Below are 17362 nucleotides of genomic sequence, written 5' to 3' on the forward strand. Positions count from 1 at the left end.
AATCCATTTCTGTACAGAATATTCACTAAATAATTTTCCCAGCAAATCTTTCTTTGCGTCCAGTGAATCCGAAATGAATTCCCTTGCCTTACCCTTGATCCCCCCCCACAAGTTCCATGGGATTTAAGTCTGCGTGGTAAGGCGGAAGTCGTATTATCGTGTGCCCCGCGTTTCTAAATTTCGTGTCAATCGCATACTGTTTCACATAAGGTACACTTTGAATTTTTAAGTACAATTTCCTTTTGTTTATTGTTCACAATGCTTTCACTCTATTCTCCGCATCGATTTCAGTTTCGTTTGCAGGTTTGTGTGTCGCTGAGAGCCACTGTACCATGAAAATCGTCATATTTGTTTTAGCTTAATTTTGCTGAGTTGGCACCACTGGTACTCTCAACGCTAGACCAGGGAGTAGAAGAGTGGTGGGGAGGATGACGTAATAGGAAGTGCTCCGTAGCGATCTGCGCATATCGGGACTTAACTTGTCAGGCTATAGTAACTTTTTTTAAATGGTGCACAATATCACTTTTAGATCTGAAATACAATTCAAGGCACATACTGAAAGTTGTGAGCCTTGTTCGATTACTCGCAGGGCCTTGACCATTTCTGTTGAAACCACAAGTATGGCAGGTACTGTTGTCAACTGCATGAACCACATGCTGGTGCATGCGCACTTTCACCATCAGTGCTGTTGGCATGGGAGAAATGGCATCCACACACAGTTTGTTTCATCAGCAGATGGTCGTGGAATTTCATGCAGCAATTCGTAACCAGAGCCCACACATGCACAATGTCATTTTGCAACATGACACTGCCCTTCCCCATACAGCTGGGTGCACAGTACATGAAATTGAAAAGATGGTCTGGGAGCAAATGCCCCACCCTCCTTAAAGCCCAGACCTAGCCTTGTCCAACTTTCAGTTTCAATAGAAATTTCAAGGGGAATAAACTTCTGTTTGAATAATTCAAATTATCGAAGTTTGAATTAAGAGTGCACTGTAGTAGAAGCACTTGACAATGGATAAAGTCCAGTGTAACATTGCATGCTAAAATTCCTAACTGGGAATAAATAGGTATTAATTCTCTTCCAGGTGATGATTCTCAGGCTAATAGACCTCCATGCAAGAAAGCAAAATTGCTTAGGAGAGAGAGAAAGCGAACAAAGATCCTGTCTCAAGGCTACACGGAAGAGGAAGCAGCTGAGTTAATGCAAGGGAAGAAGTCAAATGAGCCTAAATCGTTGGAGGCATTTCTGGACGAGCCTATGCCTCCAAAACCTGCCCACAGGCTACAGGTACTAAACTAACTACAAGCTTAGAGAATTGATTGTTGATTTTAGTTAATTATTGCTGATCAGTGGCATGCAAAATTTTATGTAATTATATATATATTTTTTAGGGCAGATACTCTCACAGAGTTCCACTTATATCGATTGATTCCCACCAATACCAATACTTGAGAATTGTAATAATTAAAAGTTATTCAAAATATTCATTAACAATAGTGTGTAAGTATTCCTCTCAAATTATATGCACCAATTGACCAAGATTTGTGCTTTAAAATATACAAAAAGTACATTAGAATATTAAATTACATGTTACGTCATCAAAAATTTAAGTTCTTTTACACAAAACTAGTGCGAAATAAAGATAAACTTCTAATTTTACACAGTTTACAGAATTATTGGACTCTGCAAAAGTGTCGAGAGGCATTTGTGCAGTCTGTGAAAGACCAAAATGCCGTAAAAGTATTGGCGGGTGTCTAAACAAATTTCAACCGATACTTTCTGATACCGATATCACTGGTTTCGGCCGATACCGATACATCAACATCAGTTCAGCCTTAATTTTTTTTATTTGGTTTTACGTGAGGGTATAATGCATATTGATTTGGCCATACCACAAAGTATCAACTGGTCCTTGTTAATATTTCCTTCAATTTTAATTGAAATGGCTTTTTAAAAATGACTGTACCAAAGAAAGTGAATTTTTATTTCTGTTTCGTTAAGCATCTCTTGTCTACTAATTTCAAGATTTTGAGGGTGGATGGTATGTACACCGATGAGCCATTACATTATAACCACCTACCCGTTAAGCTATCACATTATGTTCGCAGTCCCATGCACAGCAGTGTTTGATGAACCGTGTGCTGTGAAACATTGTCCTGGTCACCACTGTTGTACCTGTGGGGGGTGATTTCTCGCATTGTGGCCCTGTGGTCGCTCCAAATAATGCGCGACAGCCTTTGCTGGACTCTGGCATCAATGAGCCGCTTTCGACACACGGCTGGACAACATGTCGTTGTTTGCCCATCGTTGCACCACTTTTGATACGTGCTCACAACAGCCGCATGAGAGCAGCCAACAAGCCTCGCCGTTTCAGAGATGCTGGTACCAAGGTGCCGTCCCATCACAATCTGACTTCTATCAAACTGGGAGAGATCGGCCATTTTTCCCATTCTGACATCGAAGACACTACTAACAGCGAGTCTGTAGCTCTGCCCAATATATACCATGCTTCCAGTGTGTCACGTGTTTCTCTCCATGCTCCAAGCATGCTAAATGTTCCCGGGTCGGAGTGGTCATAATGTAATGGCTCGTCGGTGTATATTTATAATACAGGGTTAGTGAAAATTATATTCCCATTTAAAAGATATGTTGCTCAAATTGAATATAATTCAGGGGTGCAAAATTTGTACAGATGGAAAGAGAATTGTCTTTGTTACAACCTTGTAGTATGTACTGTTTGTTGCCCGAGATGACAGAGAAAATGAGTTATACAAGAAAGGATAAGTTCGCAGCTCTCTATACATCCAGACTATGGTCAAATTTCTGCCAGGCATATTGCACGTTGATCCATTTTTATGATGGTTGCCCCGATACATGCTCGTGGTCTGACGGAGGTGGTAAAGGTGATTTTCACGTGCTGTGTGTGAAGTGTGCATAGAGCCTGTTCACTGTTTCCTAATGGCAGGCAGCCTGTTGATTTTCGGAACACCACCTATCAATTGCATGCACACAGGGTGAATATTTAGCAAACTTAGTACAAAAATGCTGTTGCATACGTACAACGGACTTGTAAATGTAGAAAAAGCTCTTCTCTTTCTGATGGCAGCCATGTTGATCTCAGTGACGAGCAGTGCATACTACACGATCATGAGGTATTTCCATCTGTACAAACTTTGGACACCTGAATTCCATTATATATGAGTAATATGTGTTTCATATTGGTAACATCCTTTTTACCAGCTCTAGTTATTATGTAACAAGTGACACCAAGAATTTCATATGTATCTAATGCAGAACTAATGTTTTTTTAAGGTCTTAAAGTTTGGAAAAAATATATATACACAGAGTTTCCCACAATAGTGTTTGCACTCTTTGAACATTAATAACACAAACTATGAACTTTTTTGGTGTCACATACTTTAAAGTTTCAATATTCATTGTCTGCAATGTGTAAAACATATCAACAAACAGCAGATAATGGTTTCCATGGGAAAAGCACAGGTGGTCTCAGTCACATGTCATCCATTATCAGTGGTTTGTGGCTTACACATCACTCTTCACAGTTCCCCACATGTAGAAATTGAACGGTGTTAAACCAGGAGACCTGGGTGGATATTCGACACTTTTTGTGTTGCATTAAACAAGCAACCATTTTACGTACACAATGCCTACCACCTGGCAGGCTGTGACAACAGAATGCCTACATGCACTCGCAAGCACTCAATGTAGACATTGCAGCTGCAAATAGGAAAAGTCCAGTCAGGTCATTTTTATGTTATTAAAAGGGACGAAGTTTGCATTTTATTTTCCCCTGAATTTCGACGTTATTTTTTAGTGCAATTTGGTGTTATTTTTTGCGGTTTAGGGCAAAGTTCAGTGTTATTAATTTAAAATTGGTTATTTTTACATGCATTTTTACTGTTCCTTCTATGCTTTAGATTTTCACATTGTTTTAGTTCTGGAAAATTGAGAAAAAATTTAGGCTTAGTGACAAAAAACGTGCTTCCCTTTGGGAGAAATAACCAAATTTCTTCCATTTGGAGAACTATTTCATCTCATCAGCCGCTAAATATGAAATGCATATGGAATGATAACACCTAAATCTTTGAACACAATCATACACATCACATTTCCCTAACAATGCAAAAAAGTTCCTCTTTAAACCATTTTGTGTTCACACACACATACACCTCTCCCCCCCCCCTTCAACACAACAGGTGCTTCTCCCTGAAAATTTTCCCATTCCTACGAAACTTCCCTTCTGTGAAAGAAAAACCCTGAGCGAATTCTATTTCAGGGTGAGGTTAAACACTGTCAGTCATGTCTGTGTCAAACTACAATAAATGAACCGTGATGATCTCTCTTGAATCGAACTATCACCAACTACACTACAAATGACAGAATAGCCCTTGAGGTAGTTCTTTTTGAACAGAAGTGTCATCTCCAGTTTATATTGCATATTTCGCAGCATTTTTCACATTAAAGTGTAAAATTCGGTGTTATTCTGAAAAAATGGCATAATTTCATATACGGTGAAAACTTTTACCTATCCAAATACATTTTAAACACTTTATTTTGCTTTTCTCAACTTTTCGGTGTTATCGTTAAAACAAAGATTTCACATCCTTAGTTATTAACATTGAAGCAGTGTAAACACTATTTTGAAACCCTCTGTACATAATTTTACTATTTTATTTGCCTTTTTACAATGTCTGGAATAAAGTATGCATTGCCTTTAGATCAAGCTTGTAAGATCGTCTCCTCCCAGCAAAGAATTTGAACGAACATCTCAGGAAGCGTACCAATTGTATGTGAAATATCAGATGGCTGTTCACGGAGACCCACCTGATAAATGCTCGGAGAGGCAGTATAATAGGTTTCTTGTAAATTCCCCTCTCAAGGTAAATGGGAAATTATACCATTTAACTACTTGTCTCACCATAATCAGAGTACCTTGTCCATTATTTTAAACTTTATCAAACCGCATGCCTCCTATTAAACTTACATTCTCCAAGTTTACAATGTACGTGGAACTAGTAAAATCATTCAGTTCCTTCTAGTTTAAGTTGTTCTGAGTAAATTAATAGGTTTGATGATGTCATGTTCTAGTTCTAGGTACTGGTTTATGAATTTTTTCTGTTTTTTTACCTTAGCCTGAAGGCTAGATGCACGTGATTGTAGCACCCAATAAATACATTTGATGCCGATTGTAATTTTGCATTTTACTCTTCAAATTTTCACTTGTCCTTGTGTGTGTAGAATGAAATTTGCTAAAAAAAAATTGTGCAAGTGAATATTCATAATAATTAACGGATTACATATTTAATTGAAAAACACAAGGTTCAAATGCAAAAATCATGATGACAAACATGTTTGGAAAAATTTCATTTTTGGACTGGAAAACCTGGAAATGTCAGGGAATTTCATAATCAAAACATTATAGCAACCCTGGCTATTGCACATTTTGTGTTTCTGTCAGAAACGAAATATGCATGCCTCTAGTTATAACAACAGGAGAAATTTCACAGTTCAGCAAAATGAAACACAGTTACGCAATAAATCTTGTAAATAGCATTGCCAGCTCAGTGGTGGAGCACTTTTACATGGTTGAACTTTGATCTCTCCCGAAATTCCTAGATTCAAGTTCCAGTCTGGCCACATCTGTTCTTTGTGAGTGCCCCTTCATCAATATTGTCTAAGCATCACTCGTCCTTGTCCATCGTGAATAGCAAGATAATAATACAGTTACATTTGTCTTACGGCATTCATTCTTCATATTACTAGTTTCTTTACATTGCTAGAAGTGGAACATTTTATCAATGCAAAATAAAATTTATCACTTTATGCATGATCATTGGTTTAAATACCCCTCAATGTTTTTATTCAGTTTATGAGTTTGGTATGGTTTTTACCATTTAATGCACAAGGTACCTGAATTCTGTACTAATAAATAATGTCTCATTGTTGCATTCTTCTTTCAAACAGCATAGCTAACCAAAACATGTCTTTGTTTCTCAAAAATGGGGGTTTTACTGTGTAAATGCAGTTGTGATATTGCATTTTCCTTGTGTGGTAATTACTAATGGAGGTGTGGGGACATTTTGCTTCCATAAACACACACACACACTGGAAAAGAGATGTAGGAAGTGTGAAAATGCAGAATGGTGAGATTTTAACACCTTACTGTAGCATGTATCGAGATATGTGACTCTCTCTCTCTGTGCTATTTCATATGTACAAAATTACCTACAGCAAAGGACTTGAAGAAAATTTGAACATAAAAATCACAAAAGTTATTGATCGACCAGGTTTCGGAAAGGATTCCAAGCTTTCCTGGTCGATAGCCCGAGATAATCTTTTCATCATTCGCTTCCAGAATTGAACAAAAGCATGAAAACTTTCGGTCGGTTCATTCTACTTAATTTCAATTATATTGGGAGTGTGGGTTTGTAAGTGAAGTAATAGAAAAACGTAAGGTATGGTAAAAGATAAAGTTCCCTGTGCATATACCACCGCATGCTCTGGCCATCTCCCCCCAAGTTTGCCCTTGGATACTCATTGGTTTGAGGCTGGGTGAGTCCCAGAACTGCTTTATGTGGGGACAAGGATTGAAAAATTCTGACCTTAAATTGTCCACTCTGGGAATTGAACCCAGGTCTTCCATGTGGCAGTCAGACACTCTACTGACTAGACCATCACGGCTCTTAATAGATGAATGTTCTAGAAAGAACTGGAATATCTCCATTCACTAAAAAAAAAAAAAAAGTACATCCCATAATTAACTTCAATGTTTTTGGAGTTAAGTAAAGTTTTATGATTTTATGGTTTACATACAGTATTGCCATTCTTATCAATATCTCACACAATTCAGCCTGTAGTAGTATGAATACCCTTATGTTTCTTTACTGTTCTTTGACTTCCGTTTAACATTAGAAACCCTCTATCTCCTGTAGTTATGGTCAGTGGTAGCTGTAAATATTATCTTTATTATCATATTTATATAACTCTTCTTTTACATGACCAAGATAAAGTCTCATGCCTTGCCTTACACTCGAAAACAACACATTTCTTTATCTATGTTAAATCAGTCTATAATTCACATCATGAAGCAAAAAAAAAATGTACGTTACGCATTAAACAAACCAAACTAAAAAAAATACAAATTCATGCACACAAAAAACATCCTTACACGAAAGGCCATAGTAAATATTATTCATTGTTATAGAATAAATGTTTATTTTTCAATGAACTGAAACCACAAGCCAATGTATGTAGCACCAATCTTCTCTTAAAAATTACCTATTAAATCAAGATATCCTTACATGATGTGAGAGTTCATTGCTGTTGTGAACCACGGCTACAGTGAAAATTTTGGAAAATATCAGATTTATGACTTTTCATTCTTGAAAGTTTGAAATTTGATATTGTATATCGAATGCACTAGATAGTACAACAGTATGTGAATTGTACAGTCAGAAAATTATAGTAGTACTGTGTAATTTATACAGCACAATTTTTATGCACTCATTTTATTTTGTAAAGGAAAGTTTACATTTGCACTAAGAAGAATTAAAAACTAATAACAGAAAGTAATAGAAAGTTTTACTTAAAAACAATCAAACAATGCTGGTCATGCTGCAACAAGGTGCTACTAAGTGAGATGAGCGTACCTTCATACTCATGAAAACCGTTTTAAGAAATTTTAGTATTGTGCACTAAGAAATAGATTGATAAAGTTATGACCAACAGATAGTATTAATTATTATTTGCCATGGCCTGAAGTAATGAAATTAAATACCTGATAAGAATGATTCAACTATCAAATGACATAGTAGCATGAGTTTTGCAAATAGTACCATGAAACTTCTACAGTGTACAGTTATTTCACAAGAAATAATAGAAAGCTCAGTTGCAATAAAGAGAAAATGTATTTTAACTCCACCGTGTAATAGCACTGCTAAGTGGCTTTGTGTTGATCAACACGTGTTCCATTACCATTGATATCTGGCTTTCCAGGATATAGCCTGACAAGTTAAGTCCCGATATGCGCAGATCGCTGCGGAACACTTCCTATTACATCATCCTCCCCACCACTCTTCTACGTACTGGTCTGGCCTTGAGACTACGAGTGGTGCCAACTCAGCAAAATTAAGCTAAAGTCCACTTTATGCACAGTAAGACTAATCGGGACTGGACGTACAGTTTAAAGTGGGATCCGAACCACTATGTGCCTCCATTGGGAATCGAACCCGGGATCCCTTGATTACAAGGTGCCATCAAGGAGTTCAAGTTTTAAAAGAAGAAAAAGAGTCATTGGCGAAAGGTGAGCTGAAGTTCTGTACTCCGACAGGTAGAAAACGGCCCAGGAAAAAGTTAATACAAATTTCATTGAAAATCCTCAGACCATTCCGCTCCCTCCAGGTTGCAACACTGAGAACCAATGTTGCTGTGGAGAATGGAGTGGGGAAATGTGGTGTGAGCTGCGCCACAGCTATTTGCAGCGTCTTGTTTTTAAACTTGTCAAGTTATAGTAACAATACCTTGTAATCAAGGAGTCCCATGTTTAATACCCAGTGGAGGCTCATCGTACAGTGGTTAAGAAATCTCTTTAAACTGTAAGCCCAGTCCTGATCAGCCTATCCGAGCATAAACCGGACTGGAAACAACCCACATTTTGCAGTCCCTGGGATCTAACCTAGAACCATTCATACCAGAGGGAAGAGTACATACGAGACCAATCATACTTTACACTTAACATAACAGTTTCGTGTACAAATAATACTGCAAAAGAAAATATCTGCTCAAATAAGCGTATCAACAAAACAACAAGTAGGTGAAACAATTTGTTCATATACTAGCTCATCTCCATAAGAATCCATTCATATAAAGGGGAGGGAATTAGTTTCTTTAAAATTAACAACAAGGCATCTTTTGTGTTAGCTGTGCTGTGTGATGTCGCTCCTTATTTTTTTTAAATCTCATTGAGTTTACATTACATGGCCTTTTTCCTAATTCTTTTGTAGATAAAGCTAGTTCGTTCTTGGCCTTCATCGTTTGAGTTTGAGAGTACATTTGAGGAAAGTCATAAATTATATATGAAATACCAGATGAAAATCCATAATGACAGCGAAGAGGAATGCAACAAAAATTGTTTTCTTGAATTTCTTGTTACGTCACCATTAGAGGTAATTATTAATATATCTGTTTGTTCAATGTGTGCCAGTGTGTATTGATTGTGTTAACGTTAATTTAGAGTACTTACTTATGAGTAAGCAAGCTAATATTTGTCTAAACTTTGTTTTTTGTTTTTTAATATTCTCTTCCATTGACTCTCTGGAGTAAGGCTGTGTGATATATGGATGAGGCCTCTCCAATGGCATAGTGGTAACGTCATCACCAGGTTTGATACCCAGTGGAGGCATTGGATTCCACTTTAAACTGTGGGTCCAGTCCCAATTAGCCTTTCTGTACATGAGGTGGACTTAAAACAAACAATGTTGATATTCGTAAAATATTGAAGCATCGGAATTGTAAAAATATTGATTTCAATAATATCGACATTGTTACGATCATATCATCACTGATATTACCGATGCTAATATTGATATTGAATCAACGTCACATATCCCTACTCTGGAGATGTTTCCATGTACCTCTCTTGTTACATTAATTTGTTCTTTGTTTGTTACATCAATTTCTGTGTGTACTGTGTTGTATCTAATTTAAACCTTAGATGCTCACACTATATTTTCTCAATACTAGGCTTTTTTTTTCAGTGTGAAATTTGAAATTATTTAGGCCATGAGAGAGGGTTTTCACAGCGGCTGCGAACAGTATTGCCAACTTAGCTGTTTTGGAGCCAGGCTGGCTCTTGTGCACTCGTTTGGCTGTGAACTGTGGTGCCTGCTCCACTGTGGTGCCATGACTAGCCCCTGCCCACATAAACTTTTGCCATAAATATACATTTTGCACATGATATTGTTATATTGGCTACTTTTTTTTATAATGCCATGCATGGTGTGAAAATGACATAATATTGTTATCTGGGTATACTTCATTTCCGATCTCATGTGACCATCGATGGATTAAACTGGTCGACATTTTGAAAAAAAAATCAGATTTTTCAAACCAAATTATTTTGAGTGCTGATCATGGTAACGACCTCCATTTTTTCCCATCATGTCGAAGATTTTTCACAATCAGAATTCTCATATTCGCCACTCCATTCCATTTATTACAGAATGCAACAAAATAAATTTACACAAGGGAAATTTTGGTTGTTTGTAAACCAATAGGTGATTCTGAAAGTGTTTTGAATGCTGATCACGGAAATGACAAATTTCTTCCATCACGTCAGGGTTTTTCTCCATGTCACTAAGTTCAATTTTATAACATTGAACACATTTTGTTAAGGAAATTTTGATGAGGGATTTCAAAAATAAAACTTGTATAATCAAAGTCCATACAATTTTCATGCCAATGTGTCAGGTGAAGGTGGATTAAATCTTACATTTCTACATGCATTGATAGTTCAAAATTGGAGGATTTGTATTGTAGAAAATCAATATTTTACCACCATCTAAACAGAGCCATCTACTGGGGAAATAATGGAACTACACATTTTATTGTGAAATTAATGCAGTTACTGCTGTTTTCTGAAAAAAAAATAAAAAAATAGATGTGATGGATAAAAATGGGTTCCATTTTTGGAATCAGCATGCTGAGATTATTCAGAGACAACAGTCATCTGCGAGGCATCAAAACCCATGTCGACCAGTGTTATTGAGATGGTTGATGCCACCAGATCTAGACAGTGAAAACTAAGAATAAATTGTCATCACTTTAAAGTTAATGGTAATAGCAGCACCTTCCCTCTCCCCTTTGACACCTAACATTACACTAGGAGGCACTTGATCAAGCCTTCGAAAATCTAGCTCCTTGAAAGTCAGTTTTAACTCCATTTAACGTGAAATTAGCTCTGTTATTTGCATCAGATTTGGCAACACTGCCAGGATGGCCATAGGAGGCAAGGAGAAATGCATTATGCTTATAGGAGTATTATTTTATTTGTTCTCTTGGGAATACCAAACTTCCGATGGCATAGAAAAAGGTATCAATGGAGAGAGGATAGATTGAAGATGCAATTGAGAGGTGGAAAAGTCAAAACTTCCATTTGATTAGTTAACTTGAAGTTTAAGTTGTTCCTTTTTTCACCGTAAGGAATACATGGGATTCTGAAAATTCTTATTCATCATATTTTTAAAATATGTCTGTGGCGAAGTGGTTATCACAGTGTGCTATGATGCCAGGGGTACTGGATTCGAATCCTAGCCTGGGCATGGGTGTTCTTTGTGAGTGTCCCTTCATCATATCATTACTCATTCTCTTCGCGATTAGCCAAAACTGGCTCAAAGGCAAAGTAAAATAAACAATCAAAATATCAATTAATCAAATATCGTGTCTAGCTTAATAGTCAACATAAAAAAATGCTTCCACTTGCAACATGAGGAGAAATTCATACTCTCTTATGCACCACTTTTTTTCTTTTTCTTTTTTAGTAGCAGTGCCCATTCGAATGATATTGAAATAAATGCACAAATGTCACTCTTCACCTTAAGTCTGGGGCTCCTGTCCCCAGCTCCTGTTGCATCATGCAGCCACAAGAGCAGTCAAATTACTCAAGACACATTAAAGTCTCCATACAGTTATCATTGTAAAAAAATAAATTGATTTTCAAGTTCGTAGATCGTCAAGGATCAAGACCCTGTTTATGCAGTGTTTGTTGGATGATGTGTGGTTGGAACACAGAATCAAATATCTACTCTGTAGAAAACAATCTGCTACTCTTCTTAACACATTTCTCCTGGTATTGGCATAGCATTGCTCCAAAGTGATCCCACACATTGCCTGGCATGGGCAGTTTTGATTCTCTGCCACATGTGCTTGTTCCAAGTGCTCTTATCACACAATAACTGAACTTGTTTTTCTTGAATTAGATGTTTTTTTCAGACTAGTTGGTTTTGTTGTGATAAATCATTGCATGTTGTGCATGTTGTTCAATACACTGCTGGGGCCTCTCCGATCGCGCAGTGGTAGCACCGCCGCCTTGTAAATTTGAAAGTTCTGCTGTATTTTATTATTAGACAGTTTAACCCTAAGTTATAGTTTAGAGTTTTGTGTACATATGTAATTCTTATAATGCTCCGACTACATTAAACATTGATTTTTGAACAGTCACATCACACAAGCGAAGGCCCACCACAAGGTTATGGCTCTTTCCACCAACAATACTGGCTGGGTGAGCGACTGATAGCTGTGGGAGTCATAGACATACTGCCTTACTGTGTTTCCTCCGTGTACTTTTACTATGATCCAGACTTGAGTGAATTGTCGCTAGGAACATATGCCTCACTAAGGTAATACTTTGATAATTTACGTAGTGTAATTTGTTTCCCAACTAGTGTTTTAATGAATGTTCAGAAATTTCCTTTTAAAATGTAGCTGTTGGAAGAAATGGATTTTGTGATTAACTGATTATCTCTTGTGAAATTATTAAGACTAACCCGATACCAATGCTGACATGTCGATGTTGGAAAGTATCGTTTAGATTTTATTTACAGATAACGGTAGATATAGTTTTACGGCATTTTGATATGGGGTCAACAAAAATGTTGCTGAGTCTAACACTGGGGTAAGTTGTTGCGTGAATGTTTCTTCATAGATGTGGAAAATGGCAACTTTTAATAATCCAAATCCCATTGAATTTATACATACTGCTACCTTCATTTGGTGCAAAGGTACATAAACCTTAATCTTAAAACTCAGCTAGCTTATCTACAGGGTAGGGTTCTTTGTAGACAACGAAACCAGACAGGATACCTTCCAATGGAGACGTTTAAACGAATATATTATTTAAACACAGGATACATGGAGTAAGAATATTTACATGATAAGCTACTTTCTTCTATGCTTTTTATTATTTTATTTTCTCTATCTGTATATTCTTCTATCTGGACTTCCTTCTCAATGGACAGATCTGGATCTGGACTTCCTTCTTAATGGACAGTCTGGATCGGGACTTCCTTCTCAATGGACAGTCTGGATCTGGACTTCCTTCTCAATGGACAGTCTGGATCTGGACTTCCTTCTCAATGGACAGATCTGGATTGGGGCTTCCTTCTCAATGGACAGATCTGGATCTGGACTTCCTTCTTAATGGACAGATCTGGATCTGGACTTCCTTCTTAATGGACAGTCTGGATCGGGACTTCCTTCTCAATGGACAGTCTGGATCTGGACTTCCTTCTCAATGGACAGATCTGGATTGGGGCTTCCTTCTCAATGGACAGATCTGGATCTGGACTTCCTTCTTAATGGACAGTCTGGATCGGGACTTCCTTCTCGTCTTTTTTGTTAACTTCCCTATGGATTTCAATTTAGGTTTTGACTATTTAACGAATTCCTTTATCCTTTTCCAACTTTTTCCTCCAAGCTTTGGGAATAATACTAATATCCTCCCTTGGGGCTGCAATTGGAACGCCCCACCACTAACTAGGTACAACAGAGTGTATACTTGGTGCAGCCGATTGACATGCGCATCCAAGTAGGTGCTACAGTTAAACTGCGCAACCAAAAAGTGCTGTGGGGCGTCGATCGGAACGCGCTCGCCACTGATGTAAACAAAATTTCCGCTACGGGAATGGTAAATCAACCAAACAGATGCAATATCTGTTCAAAGACACAAACTTGTATCAGTGCTTTGACTTCCTTAATTTTCATATTAACTTACATGTGATCATTGATTTGATTTATAAGATATATATATATTAATTTACTTCTTTCATATTTATTCTTCGTCTTCTTATCATATATTCTATTGTTTTTCATCTTTCCAATTTGCTTTGTTCTATTTGTAAAATTATTCACATATATTATGCCAATTCTTAACCTTGCATGCCTGGTGCTGCCATCTCTATTCGTCTTTGGCAAACTATTCACATTACTTGGTCCTATTGGGTACGTAACACAATATTCCCCCCGTTGGCCATAAAAAAATTTCTCGTATTATATATATATATATGCAGATACAATTTTTTTTCAAATTATATATGTACAAGTCTATTATTTCTTCTTGACGCTTTCTTTCTTCTCTTCTGTACAATTATATCTTCTAATGTTGTCTAAATTCTCTCTCCTTTCTACATCTGTTTTTATGTGCTTTAGAAGAACTGTATTTCTAAAAGTACTTATCACTTCATATGGGCCTTCATATATGAAAAATAGCTTTTTGATAGCTTTCTCTGAAGCTTTGCTCACCGGATGTGTTTTACAAAACACCAAATCTCCTTTCTTGATATCTATTTTCTTAACCTTCTTCTCGTCCTTTGTTTTTCTTCTATTTCTCTTTTTATACAGCTCTGATATAACTTTCTTCATTTCGCTCTTTTGCTCCATCATATCTGGCCACTCCAATTCTTCAAACACATATGGTTCCTCCGTGTATCCGAGAAATAATTCAGCAGGGCTTCTTCCTGTTTCTTCTGATAATGCGTTATTTAACAATTTAGTTATTTTATTAACAACAGTTGACCATCGTGTATGGTTATCGTGGCAGTATGTTCTTAACAGTCTGACTATTTCTCCATTGTATCGTTCTATGGGATTCGAGCTGGGGTGGTATCGCGTTACATTTATTACTTTGACTCCTTTGAATTGCATATAGTCCATGAAATACTCCGATACAAACTGTGTACCATTATCTGTTAACACTTTTCTAGGAATTCCATAGTGTTTAGTGAAACCGTCTTCGAAACATTTAACTACCTCTCTTGATGTTGCTTTTCTTACGTTGTAACACATTACAAATTTACTACTTATGTCCACGCATGTAAGGATGTATTGGAATCCTTTTGATCTCGGCAGTGGTCCAATTAAGTCTATGGATATTAAATCCAATGGCCTTCGAGCTATAACATGTAGTTCTTCCTTTTTTAATTTCCATTTAGATGGCTTAGTCTGTATGCATACAACGCAGTTTCTAACATGGTCCACAACATCCTTTTTCAGAGTCTTCCAAAAATAAAAACGACGTGCCATCCTCAAAGTTTTGTCTGTCCCAAAATGTCCTGACTCTTCATGTACTGTTGTTAAGATCTTATAGATCATTGTTTTGGGTACACATAACCTTACTTGGTGTGGATTTTCAATGTTCACTTTAAAAATCATGCCTTCTATAATTCTGTAATTCCCTTTGATTCTGGCTTTTCTCATCTTTCTTTCTCCAACAATGGTTTCTCCTTCCAATATTTTAAGTATAGTACTAAGTTCTTCATCTTCTTTCATCTCTTTTATCCATTCTTCTTTTACTACATTCTTCATTTCTTCCTCCACAATCGCATTTATGGACAATTTGATTATCTCTTCTGGTTCTTGTTGGGGTCTTATTGGAGCTCTGCTTAATGCATCGGCAATTTGATTATCCCTGCCCTTTATATCAATCACTTCAAAGCTATATTCTTGTATTAACAGGGCCCATCTGGTAAGTCTAGGATTCCACTGCTTTGCCGAATTTAGCCAGACCAAGCTTTTGTGATCGCTGAATACCTTAAATCTCCTTCCTTTGAGGTATGGTGAGAACTTTTGTATTCCGAATAGGATGGCTAGGCATTCGAGTTCACTTATAGTATAGGATTTCTCAAAAGTCTTAAGAGAACGGCTGGCATACTGAATGACTTGGTCTTCTCCATTCCCATCCTTCTGGAATAGATACGCCCCTAGTCCTATATTAGATGCATCGGTTCCCAAGCAAAATGTTTTCTCGAAATTCGGTTGGCTTATGGCAGGCGATGATATGAGATCGATTTTCAGTACACCGAAAGCTTTATCTTCTTCTTCTCCCCAATTCCACTTGTAAGTTTTCTTTAATAGCTCATACAATGGTCTTGCCTTTTGTGCAAAATCTCTAATGAACTTGCTTCTCCAATTACACATTCCAAGAAATCTCTGTAATTGTTTCTTTGTAATTGGCTTAGGGAAAAGTCTTATCGCTTCATCCTTATCTGTACATAGCTTAATTTCTCCACCAGATATAACGTGGCCTAAAAACTTAACTTCCTTTCTGACAAAAGAGCATTTCTCCAGTTTGACGGTTAATCCTGCTTTTCCTAATTTGCTCAATACCCAATCTATTCTTCTTATATGTGAATCCCAGTCTTTACTGTGAATGCACATGTCATCTACATATATGGCTAACCAATGCTTAGTTTCTATCCCAAATATCTTGTTCAACGCAGTCATAAATGCCGAAACCGATGAATTTAAACCATATGGCAATCTTCTGAATTGAAACAATCTTGAGCCATATCTGAATGCTGTATACTTTCTTGACTTCTTCTCGATCTCAATTTGAAAGTATCCCAGGGTCAAATCAAAAGAAGTAAAGTATCTGCTTCCTGCAAATGAGTGTAGCATCTCATCTATTCTATCCACCTGGTTTCTTGGAAGTAATACGTGTTTGTTTAGTTCTCTCAGATCTAAGACTGGTCTAACTCCTCCATTGGGTTTGTCAACTACATGCATCGGGCTTACATGTATGCTATTTGAATCTTCTATAATTTCCCATCTTAACCATTTCTGAAGTTCTTCTTCTACAGCTTTTCTTTTCGCAAAAGGTATCGGATACTGTTTAGATACTATAGGTCTTTCTGTATCTACTTCTATTTCGTAGGAATACCCTCTGGTGAGTCCTGGCTTTTGGCTAAACAAATTCCTATGCTCTAACAAAACTTCTTGTAATTGCTTCCTCTCTTCTTTGGAGATATCTTTGCACTCATCAACCTTATTCTTTATCTCTTCAACAGATGCAGTGTATTCATCATTTTCTTTATTCATTTCACTTTCAATTTCTTCACATATATCATTTGGTACTGCCTTCATCTGTCCGTACATTAAATTGAGGTTGCCAATGCATTCTTTTATTAAATATAACTCAAGACTTTCTCTTTCACTATGTACATTTCTATTTACAATTTCTCCCTGCCTTACATTTCTCTCTGTTTTTGCTCTCACACCTGGGAGATGCTGCAAGAGCCTTACATGTTTGACCCTCTATTCTCTTCTGCATTCCTTGAATCTTCATCTGCTGTAATTCCCTCTTGGAATCTTCTTGCGTCATTACAATAATTTCTGGCTAATTCTATGGCTTCGTCTCTTTCTACATCCGGAAGTGCATTTCTTCTTTCCATTTCTTCATTGGCCACACTTACTCGGTATTGTCTTTCGTTTTGTTCATATATGTTCCTCCATCGCTGATTTCCTCCTCTTCCGTATCTTCGGAAATTATTTCGGCCTCTCAAGTTT

General features: G+C 37.0%; 1 protein-coding gene across 3 annotated transcripts in view; it reads left to right on the top strand.

The window, feature by feature from the left end:
• The window catches only part of Ate1 (arginyltransferase 1), a 51052-nt gene that overhangs the window by 17927 nt on the left and 15763 nt on the right, over window positions 1–17362 (top strand). The window contains exons 6-9 of one of the 3 annotated variants that reach the window (XM_083134522.1): window positions 1089–1291; window positions 4744–4905; window positions 9028–9189; window positions 12239–12420. In XM_083134522.1, the coding sequence (XP_082990648.1) occupies window positions 1089–1291; window positions 4744–4905; window positions 9028–9189; window positions 12239–12420 (709 nt within the window). The remainder of the gene's footprint in view (window positions 1–1088; window positions 1292–4743; window positions 4906–9027; window positions 9190–12238; window positions 12421–17362) is intronic. The other 2 variants (XM_083134524.1, XM_083134523.1) reach the window with 2 other exon arrangements.

This window comes from Lepisma saccharinum, chromosome 13 (genome assembly GCF_977018435.1).
Source record: "Lepisma saccharinum chromosome 13, izLepSacc3.1, whole genome shotgun sequence".
In the NCBI taxonomy this organism is placed as follows: Eukaryota; Metazoa; Arthropoda; class Insecta; order Zygentoma; family Lepismatidae; genus Lepisma; species Lepisma saccharinum.